The 16,146-nt window shown below is 40.7% G+C and overlaps 1 protein-coding gene across 3 annotated transcripts in view; it reads left to right on the top strand.

The window, feature by feature from the left end:
• Window positions 1-16,146, top strand: part of CDH8 (cadherin 8) — a 151,788-nt gene that overhangs the window by 120,939 nt on the left and 14,703 nt on the right. For 2 of the 3 annotated variants that reach the window (XM_033069377.2, XM_033069378.2), the window contains exon 10: window positions 4,077-4,194. In XM_033069377.2, the coding sequence (XP_032925268.1) occupies window positions 4,077-4,194 (118 nt within the window). Of the gene's footprint in view, window positions 1-4,076; window positions 4,195-12,732; window positions 12,853-16,146 lie in introns of all 3 variants that reach the window. The other variant, XR_004418989.2, reaches the window with a different exon arrangement.

Below are 16,146 nucleotides of genomic sequence, written 5' to 3'. Positions count from 1 at the left end.
TTGAATAGTGCAGATAGCAATATATGAGAGCTGGAACAATATAAAACTGAGTACAGGGCTCCTCCAGTCTCCTGCAATATGTCTCTATTTTATTCACTTCTCCTACTAGAATTGTTTTTCTTTCTAATGGGCAAAATCTTCAGGTAGATCTTTGCCTTTTCAGCTAGAGCCATCCCTTTACTGCCAGAACCTGCCTTTGACTCTTCAGACAGAAAAGTTAAAATTGCTCTGTGGTGAGTCTACTCTTCTGGTGTTTGGAGTCTGCAAAAGAACACAGAAATAACCATGAACAGCAATGGCACTGCAAATGTTTTTCCAGAGTTGGAAGAGCATTAAAATTAAAAAAGTGTTTACTAGTGATAAGGAACCATTCTTAGTGAGGTTAATGGGTTGCATCACAGGAAAAGTCTTTTAAACAGCATCATGTACTAAAATTGCACATAGATTGTTATGATGTGTTGAAAATAACTTTGTTTTACTATTTATCTTTGTACATATTATTTCAGGCACATGTGGCTTTGTACAATACAAATCTACAAATTAGAAAGTCAAGTTGTCCTAGGGGACCATTTAACTATTCATCACAATCCAGTGCTGTCTGCTAAACAAAATATGCTGATTTACTAAGTTTCTGCTAAATGTATGTACAGAATCAAATGCATGCATGAAGTATTAATACAACATCGAAGTTGCAATTTTACATGTAAGACTTTCATAAATTTCAGAAATTTGGCTGAACAGCCTAAGGGGTATCAACTTTTACTGAATATTTGTTGAAAAAGAATCAATTCTTGTTTTCTTTATGACAACTATTGACCAATTTCTCTCTAATGGAAAGCCTTTGGGGGTTGTGTTGTTATCAGGAAAGAAAAGACAACTGCAGTGGGAAAGAGGCCAATGGCACCTGGGCTGTGCCAGCCACAGAGTGGCCACAGGACGAAGGCAGTGCCTGTCCCCTGTGCTGGCCCTGCCCAGGGACTCCAGCACTGGGAACAGCTTTGGGTCCCTCCCTACAAGAAAGACCTGGAGAGGTTGGAGCATGTCCAGGGAAGGGAACGGAGCCCCAGGAGGGGCTGAGGGAGCTGGGAAGGGGCTCAGCCTGGAGAAAAGGAGGCTCAGGGGGCCCTTGTGACTCTGCACAACTCCCTGACAGGAGGGGACAGCCAGGGGGATTTGGGATCTGCTCCAGGATCAGGGATAGGAGGAGAGGGAATGGCCTCAGGCTGGGCAGGGCAGGCTCAGGGTGGGCACAGCAGGAATTTCCCCATGGAAAGGATGCTCAGGGATTGGAACTGCCCAGGGAGGGTTGGATCCCCATCCCTGGTGGTGTCACCTGGAGGTGGCACTCAGAGCACTGGGCTGGGGACAAGGTGGGGATGGGGCACAGCTGGGACTCCACAGCTGGGAGGGCTTTTCCAGCCTCAATGATTCTGTGACTGTGATTTTGTGATTCTCAACCGTGTTGTGAACCACAAATTAAAGAGCTGGAGAATTGTTTCAGTAGTGCTCCATTGCACGAGCACACAACACGGAGTAGTAAATATTGCCATCAGCACACTAGTAAAAACTTGGAAATGACAATGACTGGACTTTTCTCACCCCTATGGAGTAAAAGATACCACAGTTTCATATCACTGAATATATATAATGTTGACTGTTTTGTTTCTTCTTTTTTTCAAAGAGCTTATCTTAATGCAAACACACAAAGAAATAAGGTTGCTATGGGAACTCCAGCTCTTAATTCTGTGATGTGTGTGTGTAACACAACAAATGTAGTATTGCACTAAGCCTGTCTTTTGCATATAATTTTTAATGCATTTTCAGAGAAAGGAGGACTTTGAAACAATGAAGGGAATGTATGGAATACCAGTACATACAAAATATTCCAACAACCTGATAAGGTGCACCTGTTATGTGCACTTGCCCTTCCAGATTTCACTGTGCCATTATCCTTCTTCCCTCTTGCTTTCCCATTCTATCAGTGTTTGAAAAATTGAACAGCCATAAATGATATCTGTCTAAATATATCTGTCTTGTTCAGGATCCCAGTCCCAGCTGCACTTCCCTATGATGAGGAATTTCTGGTAGCTGCTCCAGCCCTGGGCACATCACAGTGGGTGCTTTAGTTCCTGACACCTCTGCAAAAGAGAAAAGCTGAAAATATTTCCCATCAACCAATGGCTCCATCTCTGCACTGGGACAGACAGAAGCAACTTAGATATTTTTCCACTGTTTGTATTTTTCCCACTTTAGGATCTGTTATTCAGCTATTAAATTGGAAACCTACTACTTAAAGTAAAAAAAGCAAAAGCTGAGTTAGGCCTTTTCTTTTGTCCATCTCTTCATTTGTTTGAAATTCTATCAAGGTTTCCATCTTGACAGATGCAGTTATCAAAAACCCCCATATTTATGCATTATTTAAGCAATCTATTTTTTTCCCCAGTAAATTTTTGGTAATAATAATGATAAAACTGACCTATCTAGAATATGACTAGGCTCAGAATTAATTGTCTCACATGCCTTCCTAAGTTGGGTTGTCCTACAAATATCACTACTTGCTCAAACATTTTTTTTTGTACATAATTTCAAATATTTATGTTTTGATGTTGATCTCTGTGGTTATCTAGTAAGACCTTGTTCTCCCTTTGACTCTTGAAGAACATAAATATGATTTTTACTACTGTCATACATATAACACACACAGATTGATAGGCCTTGTTGTTAAGCCAGAATAAAATGTTAGTTATTGGTATTTTCTTAGGGAAACATGGAAATTTTAAAATAAAAGTCTATGAATTGGGACAGCATCAGACCCTGTTTCCACTTTTCACTCTATACTTTAAATTTTTTAATGATTCCTAATTTGAATGTAATTGTGCAGGAAATTATTGATGCGTTGCTTTAGGCATTGCAAATAAATACCTAAGACAATTGTTATTGGATTCGATGGACATGGAAAAGGTCAATAATTCTAATTAAATTTCTCACAAACCTTATCCAGCATGAGCTAACTAGCCCTGAAACCCAGATCTGAGGGTGGGATCTGGATCCATGCCTGGTTTCCTTTCTGTTTCTCTGGAAAACCTTTGGAATCAAAAGCAAGCTCATCAAATATTTTAAAAATCCCAACAAAGCAGAACAAAAAAATCACAAAGAAACCCAAAAAATAGCACAATCCCCTCCAAACCTCCTGGTTATTTTAAAATAGTGTTTCTTCTTTTCATCGTCCTGTGCAACGTGGTAAGATTTGATCAACTGCAGCACCTGAGTAATGCAGAAAGTAAAAATTGTAAATGGAGGTAAATCCACTTCAGACACTGCAGTTGGTCATGTAAATCATCTGAAGTTGATTACAAATAAAAAATGACTTAACAAAGTTATTTGATTATTCTAAGTTATCCAAACTATCCAAACCACTCTTCTCGCCTTAATTATCTTGCATTATTCTAGGAATCATTAGCAAATAATGATGTTATTAAAAAACAAACAAGCATATCTTCCTAGGAGAGGAATAACTGAGATTTTATTAGAATTAAGGGGGAAAAAATACAGCCCTTGGTATTTTCTTTTTTTCCCTTTTCTTTTCAATTTTGATTTCTAAAATTTCCCATCAAAATTAATTGAAAAATGAAAATATTCAGTGAAGTGAAATGAGGGGTGGGGGAAGGAGAAAGAAAGGATTAAAGGTGTATTATATATCCAGGTCCAGTGAGAAGTGTGGTCATATAAATGAAAGATTGCCATAGACAATAGAAATGTTTCTGAAGCCAAATTTTCCTTTTTTTGTTGAACAATAATTTATTACTTGTGTAAAACAGCAGCAGTTCTGCTGGCCTCTCTTACCTGTCTCTCCTTATTTGCTGGCTCTTTGTTCTGGAAACATTTTAAAAGGGGCAGATTCAGTTCCTCTTCCCAAGGTTTTCACTCTAAGGTCTATAAAAGCCTTGCAAAGTTATAAATTATCTTTTTTAATCTGGCATGGAGAGAAATGAAATGTGTCCAATAAACAGAATTTTTTTCAAGCACTGTCTGTTTATCAGGAGTGTGAAAACTTAATGAGCCCATTTGTGTTGCAGGTAATTCAGATTGTCAGTGCTGTTGACAAGGATGATCCTAAAAATGGGCATTATTTCCTGTACAGCCTTCTTCCTGAAATGGTCAACAACCCAAATTTCACCATCAAGAAAAATGAAGGTAAATAGAACAAATATAAAATGTGTATATCATCAACTTCTTTTCACATTGTTTTGTCAACTTCCATTTACTTTACCAGTGTGACCTCTGGGCAATTAAAACATAAATAATCTGCTGAATGGGACCTTCATTGTAGCTCTTAAGCTGTTTCCAATAACTTTCAAGTAAAATTAATATGGAATTTAGATCTAGAAGACAGCTCACTGGCTTAAATAAAATGAAAGGATGGATTTACTACCTGCATTATTCCTATTAATTTGAAATTCCAGAGATACAGTGTAAGATGAAAATCTGAAACTATGGTGATAAATAAATGTTGATTCCTACATTGACTGTTTATAGATGGGAACCTAAAATTAAGTATCTACTAAATCTCCCAAAGAAAGCACCTTCTCAGCCTGTTTGCTGTGTGTATCAAGGTTCCAGAGTATTTTGGTGAGGAACCTTTGCTAGAAGCAGAAATGCTGTAGGTCAGCAAAGCCCAGAAGGGCACTGTGAGTGGCTGTGCTTTGGAGCACTTCTGGAAGGACAAAATGTCATTTTGCAGGGCTGTGGAAGGGACCACTGACATGTGAGGGGAAAACAAACCCATTTAATATTGTTGGGCAGTAAATTTATGCTGATCCTTCTCTTTGGCACTCAGATCGGTTTGAAGGTCAGGTGAGACAGGGAGCTAGGACTGATCCCAAGAACTATAAAGATGTGTTTGTACTTACTTGAATATTCAGCAAAGATGTTCTATCTTGGCTCTTTTTAATAAAGCATATCCTGCCAGGAATTGTAGTCAAAACCAGTCTCTTATTTGACATTGTAAGAAAGCAAAGCCCTGTTTAGTCCATTACTAAAAGGAAGATGTATGTGTGAGCTGTATGTGCAGGAGTGTAAAAGCCACACCTGAAATGGCAATTAAAGAGGAAATGCTGTTTGCATTTTTTTATTCTATCTGTTCCAACCTAGAAGCACAATGACACTGTTTTACTAAATGACACTGCACCTAAATCCTTAAATATATCCTATATTTTCCTTTGCTTCAGATGTGTTTTTCTCTTCTACCATTCACAAAGTGTGCCTCTACTTATATCTCTATTTTCTTGTAGTAAATGAGTCTCCGTGTGTTTTCTGGAGAAGATAAAACAAACCTCTTCAAAATGCATTTCATAATCATCAGCAGTGTAACACAAATTGAATTAAGCATCCTAAATGTGAGGTGGTTTGCTTGGCACAGCATGACAAAGTAAAAAAGATCTCAGCATTTCTCTTCATGTTTCAATACTGAGCTCACGTTGCTAATTACCCTTGTCCTTCCAATCTGGTACCTATTTAGGACCCACTCCTGCTCCTGCTCACAGACAATGGCAAAATGAGTCCTGAGCTGAGTGGGAAGGAAACTTTCTATATAACAAGGTTTAGAAAAATAAGTCAAATTTTGTCACAGCATTGTCACTAAGTTTTATGCAGCTTTTAATGTGTATGAATTAGTTACATGTGAAAATCCTCTTAAAACAACCTCCTGAAATCTCTTGAAATTAAAAATCTGCTTGAGGAGACTTTTCTGATTTAATCCTTCAGTATACAATAATAAAATTCCAACTATGCATGCCATCCTTGTCTGTCAAGATTGCTCAGCCAGGGGTGCAGTGCATGGTTGATGTTAGAACATGATCTCCCACAGGAAGCAAATACTCCTGTCACAGCCAAAATCAGCATATGATTTGACTGAGGTAAGTTTTTATGTCCTTTAAATATAATAGATCTTCAGTAAGTCTTTATTTAGTTATGCTACTTAAAAAATGAACTTGACCATGAGTTTGTCTTTAATATATCTGCCAGATAAGCATGAGTGATGATTCATGTTGAAAAACACCAATATCCCTGAAAAAAAACCCTTGAATTCACAAGTCAAATTTCTTTTTTTTTTTTTTTTGGGTTTTTTTGGTTTTTTTTTAAATTATTGAGTGTCTGGGCTGTTCATAACCAAGTTATTGTGGTCTGGAACTGTAAGGAAATGCCTGTAACAAACCCTCCTCTCCTTTCTGGAGATCAGATCCACCCAGTAAAGCTCAGAACAGAAAAACATTCCCCTACACTGGTGGCCAAAATCCTTGACATCTTCCTGACTTCCAGCCTCAATTTCCTCCCAGAGCTTTGCCCTGTCAAATTAATTCTTCAAGGCAGCAGAAACTTGCTGGCTACTGAAGAAATGCTGTCCTCTTGCAAATACCATACACGGACTGCATTTTCTCAGAAAGCCTCCTGTAGAAACCCGATTTTTCCTTGCTAGAATTAGCACATTTCTTTATTTAAATCATTTTTAACACCTTGCCTTTCTTCAAAATTCTTTTGAGGGTGGAGATAAACAGAAGAAATTATCATTTTTCCCCTCAAGAAATGATATTGCCCTTCTGGGTTCTCTTATGCCTTAGGTGACCGGGTGGCATTTGGCCACTGTGTGATGATGACATGGAATGTGGTGACATTGTTGTGCCCACAGTGCAGTTTGGAACCTGCCTGCAGACAAAGCTGCAGTGTCCTCCTTCTGTCCCTCAGGCCAAAGAATGCCTGCGATTTGGAATGTTCCCTTCCTGCGTGGAGCATAAGCACAACCATTAATCAATTTAATTTGTTGCACACAGGCTGATTCTGTTGTTCAAACCTTCCTGATCACCCTAAGGCAAGTTCCCATGGCAGTCAGTAATTAACTGTGCTGCTGACACAGACTGCAAATATTGGGATTGGCCACATTCTTACTGAGAAATGTGCTTAACTAAGGGACACAACAGGTATCTTCATCAGGAACTGCTCAAAAAAATCCCCAAAACTTCTCTGAAGATTTTATTACAGCTATAGAAGCTATGCTGTGCTCAGAGTAGAATCTGTGCCTTGAAATGGTTCACTGGTGTTCTTCATTTGCTTGGTTTGTTGAATTTCCATATTTACAATCCCTTCTGTAGACAATATACCCCAAACTGCAGAGGCTGTGGTGCTTTTCTGATGTAAATAATGTAAAAAAATGTAAATTTAAATGCCATCATGCATTCACTGAAGGTCTGTAGATCATCCCTTAGCCATCTTTATTTTCCATTCTCCTGATGCTTTTCCTCTGTTCTTTTCTGAGCTCAGATGTCCATTACTGGGTGGAGTTTGTAGGTTTAGTGCCTGGGGTTCCTGGGCACCGAGTGATAATCCAAATCGAGGCAATCATGCCCTCTCAAGCTGTAATCAAAGCACACTGAGCACTTGTATTGCCAGGTGCAAAAACCTTTATCCCCTCTCAGGAGAAATGATCGAGTTATATAAGAAATAGAAAAAAAAAGTAGTTAATGCTACACGAAAATCGTGTCATGTTTTCTGTGTTAGACCTGTGACTAAAGCTGTGACTCTGTGACATAACAAGTCCCTGACTGCACAAACTCCTGACTGAATCTCTGGGCACTTTTCACGTACCTTTCTGCTGGGTTTTCTGCAGAAGTGGGGAAAAAAAATCCCTGTTCTATATGCCGCGTCTGAGAAACTTTGAACCAGAAAAATCTCAAATTTCAGATGAAAATATCTGATGTTTAGACAAGTGTTTATACACTCTAGCAATGTGTTGTAGACTCACTGGAATTAACCCTTCCAAAAAAACTGCAGGCACACAATAAATGACAAAAAACTGACAGAAATTTAGACAACTGATAATGATTCTGTACTGTCATGGCATCAGAAAAATGAAATGAGACCCTGGGAATGGGATTAGAATTTGCTGACAGCTTTTTATTCAGGTGAAGGTCTTTACAGAGCATTACCTAAAATCCAGTGCCAGTACATGGATCTTATAGCACATCCCAAACAGCACCCTCACAGCAGTACTTGCTTTCAGCATGGAATTCTTCAGGCTCCCCTGGATTGTTCAAGTGAGAAGAGAATTCTGTGCTAGGAGCATTTTCACACATGCAAACATTTTGATGTGCTGCCAATGCAATTTTTACTGTCAAAAACAACCAAATACATCTTTGCCATAAAGACACCTAAAGCTTTTTCTACAAGAAGTTGCCACAGTTGCTATTCCATTTTTCTTATGCCAGAATTTGTTTCTTAATGGAATAAACCCCAAACTGAACTTTCCACAGTGCCTTTGGATGTAGTAAATCTTATGACAGCAGAAATGGTGAATCTTTCCTGGATAAATGGGATATTCCACACTTCTTACAGGGCTCATGTAGCAGAGCAGTCCTGGGGTTTCCTGGCCCATGGGCAGAGCCTACCTTTGGGTTGAGAACCTTGCTGGCATGAGCTCACATTCCTGCAGAAATCCAGTAGCCTGATTTGGCTTCTAATAGGATGATTATCAGTATTCAGCCTCCTCCTTCCCTCAAATATTCAATGTCCATCTGGCAGATTGAGGTTGAATTTGGTCCTGATTCTAGTGAGTGCATAGTAATTTTTTTTTTAATTAAGTGATGAACTGTTCTGTTGGTTCTCTCTAACATACTTAATATTTATTCTCAGCCACGCTTACTCTGTTACACCTATGATACATATAACAGAGTGATCATGTTTAAATGTCCAATTTTTTAGTTCTTTCCCTGAAGTTAAACCTTACTTCTGTCCTCCTTGTGCTGCCTTGAAAGTGCAGGCATGGGTCGGGTGTTTTAAAGGAAATGGCCTGATACAATCACTTCAACCACTGCCTTGCATGCCTTTGTATACTATGGATTATTTTATATTTTATCCTCTTTACCATTAAAAATGTTTCTAAACTTTCACAATCGTTGGGGAAAACAATTGCATGCAAGCACTCTTATATATCCCAAATAATAAGACAAATTCTTACTACTTTTTTTTTTTTTTAAGTACAGTAATTTCATTATTATAAACCACACCATTTTGACTAAAATTTTGGTCCAAACCCGGAAGTGCGGCTTGTAATCCAGAGCGGCTAATATATGGATGATGGGGTGCTTCCCCGGCCCCGGGGAGGGTGGGGCAGGGTGGGGCAGCGAGACTGCTTCCCTGACCCCAGGGAGGGGAGAACAGCACCGCTGCTTCCCCAGCCCTGGGGAGGGTGGGGCAGCAGCCGGGCGGCGGCACCTCCACTCACAGGGCCCCTCCGAGTGGCTCTGCCAGGCTCACAGCCCCCAACACTGGCGGGCTGGGGCTCTGCACTGCCGCCTGCTCCTGCACAGCGCCTGGGGCGGGGCACTGGCCCGGCTGGTGAGCAGCAGGGCCCACCCGGTGCTGGGGCCACCCTGGCATTGGGGCAGGCCGGCACGGTGCTCGGGGGAGCTCCACTGCTCGCCAGGAAACTTTCCCGCATGCGGCCCACGCTGCCTCCGACAGCCCAGGGCAGCAGGTCCCCAGCCTGCCCGGCCCTCCTGCCCTCGCCCCCCTGGGCCACGCCCTCCACTCACCTAGGCGACAGTGGAGCCAGCAGGTTTAATAAGAGTGAGTGATTTTTCTCTGTATTTTTTTTAGTTTTTAGGCTGCGTTTAAAGGCTACCTCGATCCATGAAAAATGTTTGCAAATTGAGCAACTGCCAGTAAAACCCACGATGGCGCGATTGTTACTAATTCATTATTTTGTTGCACGCGAAAGTGCAGCTTATAATCAGGTGCGGCTTGTAATCGTGAAATTACTGTACTCCTCTGTCACTGTGGTTTTAATACAATAAAACCTGTATTTTTTCCCCATCTTTTTTCATGAAAGTATTTTTAGCAGCATCTGTCAAATACATACCTGGAGGGTGAGTCTTTTGTTCCCACCAGAGTAACTCTCATGTGTTAAAATAAGTCTTCCCCTGAAACAGTTTCTTTTGGCATTTCTGGATAAATCTCTGTGCCATTGTCTCAGCTGCCAGCTGAAGCCTCTTCTGTGTTTGTGATTGACTTTTCTCTCTGATACATCCCTCAGAGAGCTCTGAGGTGACTCCTGTGTTTCATTGCCCAATTCCAAAGTTAATCCCCTGACCCCAGGTACAAATTGCCAGAGCAAGGACATCATTAAACCCATCATTTCTGGGTGATGTGCAGTGAGCACCCAGGATAAAGCACCCAAACACTCCCTTGGATGTGGGCAGCACATCCTCACACATTGCTGCATTTTCAGACAATTTTGGGAAACTTTGTGGCCCAGCTGCCAAGTGCCAGAGGGTGCTCCACAATGGCACTGCTCGAGGGAAAACACATGCTTATGTATTTCTAATGTGTTTAATTATCATCCTCATTTCTTTTAGATATCAGTAATTAGACTTTCAAACTCCAAAACAGACCAAATCACATCCTTGTTGGTTTTCTTCAAATGAAGTGATGTGCTCAGTCTTGCATCTTATAACTTATTATTTTTCTACCATCTGTCAATATTAGTGGCATGGAATAACATCCAGAAGATGTAAAGGAATACAAGGCACAATCCAAGAAGCAGCATTGATCAACATCTCTTTTAATAGATGTGGTTTTGTCACCAGAAATCACAAGGAGTGTTTGCATAACAAGGTGCAAGCAGTGTGAAAGGAGCAGTTAAAAATAAAGCATTGCAATGTATTAAAAAATAACAAACACAAAGTACTCCAATATCTGGCACTCGTGTGTCAGGATCTGCCATCCACAGGCACACATCATGTTTCTCCAGGGGTGTTCATAGTGTGAAAAATGTATTATAAATATAATACTATCAATCTTTTTCTTAGCATGGCATTTAAACTGGAGTTGTTTAAATAGCAAAGTTCAACCTTTTTAAAACATGTATGCACACCAGAAAAACCTCAGTTTATTGATTTTTTAAATGAATAATAGACTTAATAATGAATTTGCTAATACAAAATTACTGCAGTATTTTCTTTGTAGTGTGGTTGAAAGAATTTGTTCAATAAGTTCCTTCTTTACCTCTGTTAGAAATTGTAAAGAAATTAAAACAAAGCATAAAGATATTATTTTACTGAGTAGGAAGGTCTAAATATTATCAAAACAAATCATATGATAGTTAAGGTTACTAAACCCTATGAAACATTGCTATTCTGTGGATTAAGAATAATCTGGCATTAATTTTTTTCCAGAAAATACTTAATTCTATTTTGGATTCAGACTTGTCTTTCTCAGCTAAAACCAAAATGTGACTTACAGGCCTGAAGTGACACATTCTACTGATGTTCTGGAAGTTATCCTGAAGTGCTGAGCCCTCTTTTAAGAATTTATGTGTCTCATGTGCTTTGCTGGAAGTGTGTCAGGATCACTCTGGGGCTGGGAGGGGAACTGGGGACACTGGGCTGCCGGGCAGGGACACCATGGAAAGGATAGGACTGATTCCAGCTTCCACTCCATTAATGTGCAAAAAGTGATGTTCAGACATCTTTGCTGGAGTGAGTGGCTGTGCATTGGGTGGCAAGTGGCAATCCCTGAAATAATTAATGCAGTTCCTTGTTTGTTGTACTCACATTCCTTTAACCTTGGTCCTTAGACAATTCACCTGCCTGAAACTGCTTTGGATCAGAAAACATGCTAGATCATTCTTTGTGAGAAAAGCAATCAACTTTCTTATTTGCATATCTGACAAGTCTAAGATGTAATGCCATCCTGTGAAGTAACAGACTGTGCCTAAGAACTGAAAGAGAGGAGCCCTTTCTCAGAGACAAAGTGATGAGCTGTGTGAGGAGGAAATCAGTGTTATACATCTTTAGATTATACTCAAATTCTGGAAGGCTTGGTAGAATTCCAGATCAATGATGACATTCCCAGGGGATCCAATACATTCCAGTACTGCTCAGGGGTTCTCTCTTGCCAGGCAGTGGATGGATTTCCATTCTCGCTGTATGATTTCACATTGTAGTTGAAGTGATGTATCTGACTCCTCTCTACCATTCCTAGCAAGGCTGCACTTTCCACGGTAGTGCAGAGTTAGTCCCACCTAGCTGAGAATGCTGCTGACAATATTCTCAGTGTGTATCTTTCTGCTGATACCTTTCTGCTTCCTTTCCTCCTTCTTTCTTTACTATCATCATTATCAGCTGTGCTCTGCTATTCCCTGAAGTTCTGTTTTTCCTTGATGTTGACTATCAGTCAAATGAGATTTGAAGCAACTTCCCTGGCAGGGCTGGCTGGGGTGTTGTTTTCTGAAGTGATTGCATTAGTTTAGATGGGAAGCAGCATTTTTCCACTCCAGTCCTTTGTCCTTCACTGACACCTGCTTCTGTCTTTCACAGCTTTCTTCTTGCATGCATATCACTGCTCTTTCCAGACTCCTTTCTGATTAGAACACAAACCAGGTGGAGACTCAGTGCAGTTCTTCTGCAAACACTTTTAAGCCCTGTCTGGGTGATTTAAGCTTCTTACAATGGTTATGTGCCTTTCACCACTTCAGTGGGCGGAGGAGGTGACTCCCCCTTGGTGCACTCAGCTGAAACAGGATCAGCTCTTGAGAGGCTAACTCAGCTGCCAGCTCCTCCACCCTGCGACCCTCCTGTCTGTTCTGTGCCTCTGAATCCTCAGCTGCCAGCTCCTCCACCCTGCGACCCTCCTGTCTGTTCTGTGCCTCTGAATCCTTACTCACTCCTCTCCTGTATTCAGGGTGCAGGACTGCAGACAGATCCCCTCTCTCCTCTGCCCTAAGCCAGAGGTGATCCATCAAGCCTTCACTGGACTGGACAGGCCAAGCTGATGGATGAACCAGCAAGGAGGGGCCATCTGGTAAGCTGATTGTCCTCTTCCAGGCATCTCCAGCTCCTCTCCAGCTCTGCTCTGCTCCCCAGCACGTCTGTACTTTTTACAGTTTTACACTGGCAAAGTGCTCCCTGGGAACTTCTGTTCCAAATGCTGTCTAATCTTTCCATCCTGTTCCAGTTTAGCTCTGTGGTGACAACTTCTTCCCAAGCCTCCCAAATGCAAACTTTCAGACAGTTACAGAGTTGTGTATGCACATTGGGAAATCAGACTAATTCCCACAGCATCCCATCCTTTCAGAGACTGCCTTTTTTTGGTCATTTGAATCAACCACAATTACACAGTTATTGCGGGGCATTAGTGCAAACATGATCCAGCCCCAAACAGAACCCAGTGGGAGTGATGAGACCCAGGCTAATCCCAAACACATGCAGCCTGCCATTATGCATACACGACTAAAGAGACTTTTACTTCACTCGTCCTTAATTTATTATTTGTGCTGCTAGCAACAGAATGTTGCCAAGACGTCAATTATGTTTCATTCTATAAATCAAACTAATTGAGAACCAGATGCAATCTGAGTGAGAAAGATCTGAGGTCGGTGTTGTGCACCATATGCACGACAGTGCTTACCCATCATGAGGGAATGGATTGGACAGCTGTGAAAATTCCTGCTGCAGGAGTTTCATCAAGCTCAGTAGTATAATATCCCTACCTCTCTTTTCCCAGTTTATTGCATTAATTTCATAATAAATCTAAAGAAGTGTGAGTAAGGGATAAAAGGTTGTGAAAACAAAACAGGAGAGCAAAACAATTTGGTCAGTAAGTTAGCTTGAAAAATCTGTCTGATTTAGTAATACTGTGAAACATGGATGAAAGAGCAGAGAACAAATGGAATCTTCAGTGTGACTTAATTTCAGACACATAATGGGAAAATAGACATTAAATCAAGGTCTTAAGACCTTGGCTTAGCAGGCAGAATGGTGGTATTGCAACGTTTCACAGAATCCCAGGATGGGTTGCTCCACCAGCCTTTAATCAAAGGTTCCCTAAGTGCTCTAAAAAAAAAAATCCTCCTTACAAACTCACAGCACTAATGATTATGATATTCTAGGACTTTAAAAGTATTTCATAGTAGTGTTTATAGCTAAGTGAATATGTAATATTTGGAGATAAATTCCCAGATTTTTAATCAGCTACCTTCCGGAAGAATTAAGAGATTTCTATGTACCACGTCTGGCTTGATGGGTGCATCTGATTCCTTCAGATTTTCTGCAGAAAGCAATTTCTGTGGTGGAAATGTTCATGGACAATGCACTATGTTTGATTTCCTGGAAGTGGGTTTAATTCTGTGTAAGAGGAATGATGTCCTGAGGGCAAAAGTTCTCGTGCAACCTCTACCCCATCATCACCTCCATGTATCATCCAGGAGAGTCATATTGCATCTAAGTTCTTTGTTCACCTCATGCTTAGCTTCTATTTTGTGTGGAATATGTGGATTTTTATCCCTAAGTACCTGACTGGTAAATATGGAACAAGAATATTTTCCTTTCCTTTCCTTTCCTTTCCTTTCCTTTCCTTTCCTTTCCTTTCCTTTCCTTTCCTTTCCTTTCCTTTCCTTTCCTTTCCTTTCCTTTCCTTTCCTTTCCTTTCCTTTCCTTTCCTTTCCTTTCCTTTCCTTTCCTTTCCTTTCCTTTCCTTTCCTTTCCTTCCCTTTCCTTCCCTTCCCTTCCCTTCCCTTCCCTTCCCTTCCCTTCCCTTCCCTTCCCTTCCCTTCCCTTCCCTTCCCTTCCCTTCCCTTCCCGTCCCTTCCCGTCCCTTCACTTCCCTTCCCGTCCCTTCCCTTCCCTTCCCTTCCCTTCCCTTCCCTTCCCTTCCCTTCCCGGAACTTCCCTTCCCTTCCCTTCCCTTCCCTTTCTTTCCTTATTCAATTTGAGGAGGTAGCTGTTTAAGAACAGTTTGTAGTTCTCTGTCACAGCAAACACAGCAGTGACACACTGAAGGAAACAACATTTTTAAATTATTTTTTACTAGAGCTTCTGACATCAACCTTTAGAGAATAAGGGAGACAAAACTTTTTTTTTAGTTGGTTGGAGGGTTTTGTACTACTTAAGTTATTTTCCCATCAACTCTTGATTTTGTAATTTTTATGGATGATCTTGTAAAATATGTCACTTTGTTGGTCTTCATTTAATTCTGTCTAATGAGGATGTACTTTTTTTGGCAAGCAGCCAGTAATTAGCAACATATTTATGTAATTATTAGCATGTAATATTTATATAATAAATCTGCCTAGAAGGCAATCCATTCAGAGGGCAGGAAGAGGTAGAATACATGATTTGCCTGAACACAGAGATCTTACACACCGAGTCAAACACAGCAAAGAAATGAAATGCATCAGTTGACCTGTCTAGTTTGGGGAGAGAGTTGGCATATCCTGAAATGATAGGATGTGCACACTTGGTAATCAGCACTGATTAGAGAGGGAGGGAAGATGGGCCCCTGTTTGAAGTGAGATAATAAGGCAGTTTGTTAGGGAGAGATAAATAGAGCTTGAAGAAAAGGACCAGATGTCTGCTTGATGGCACTGACGAGCAGGAGCTGGTGGGTCCTTCAAAGGTAAGTGAGGGATGTGGAGCCCATTGCAGGAACCAGGGAAGTAGTGGGAGCTCTCTGTCCGTGTCCAGGGAGCAAAGGCTAAGCCTCCAGCCTGGCCTGACTAACTTTGGGCTCAGACTAGCAAACTTCACTCTGGCTGTAGCCTAAGGACTGTGTACATGCCTAAACAGTAACTCTGTAGGTTTGGGATTTTTCCTACATCTGACGCTAAGAGCTAAGTCAGGAGTGAAGTCGTCTTGGCATTTGGAGTAGAGTTTGGTGTTGAAGGTATGAAAAAAGGAGCACCAACAGTAATCTTTGAATGCTGATGGAAGTTCTCTGCTTGTTCCAAGAATGTTGGGCTGCCTTGAGCATGAACATTGAATTTTTTTCTTCTCTTTAATGATATAGCAATTTCACATGACTTTTGTAAACACAGGTAAAAGTTTCTGGCATTTTTTGTGCCGTGTTACCAAACTTGTTCAGTCTAACCTAAAACTGAAATATAGGTTATTGTAAATAATAAAAACTGAAATTAATTCCTGTAGCCTTTTTTGTTGCTCCCAAACCTTGCTTAGCTGTGTCCTGTCACTTCCTAGAACATTTTCATCCATTATATGTGACCCTCCTGTAAACTATGCAGTGTTGCCCCAACAAAGATTAAGGCCTTGTGAGCTCAGAGCACTGTACAGGAGTGATGGATTTCTGACTGAAGAATTGTTC

This window comes from Catharus ustulatus, chromosome 11, assembly GCF_009819885.2.
Source record: "Catharus ustulatus isolate bCatUst1 chromosome 11, bCatUst1.pri.v2, whole genome shotgun sequence".
Lineage (NCBI taxonomy): Eukaryota > Metazoa > Chordata > Aves > Passeriformes > Turdidae > Catharus > Catharus ustulatus.
This window is presented reverse-complemented; position numbering and strand designations above follow the sequence as displayed.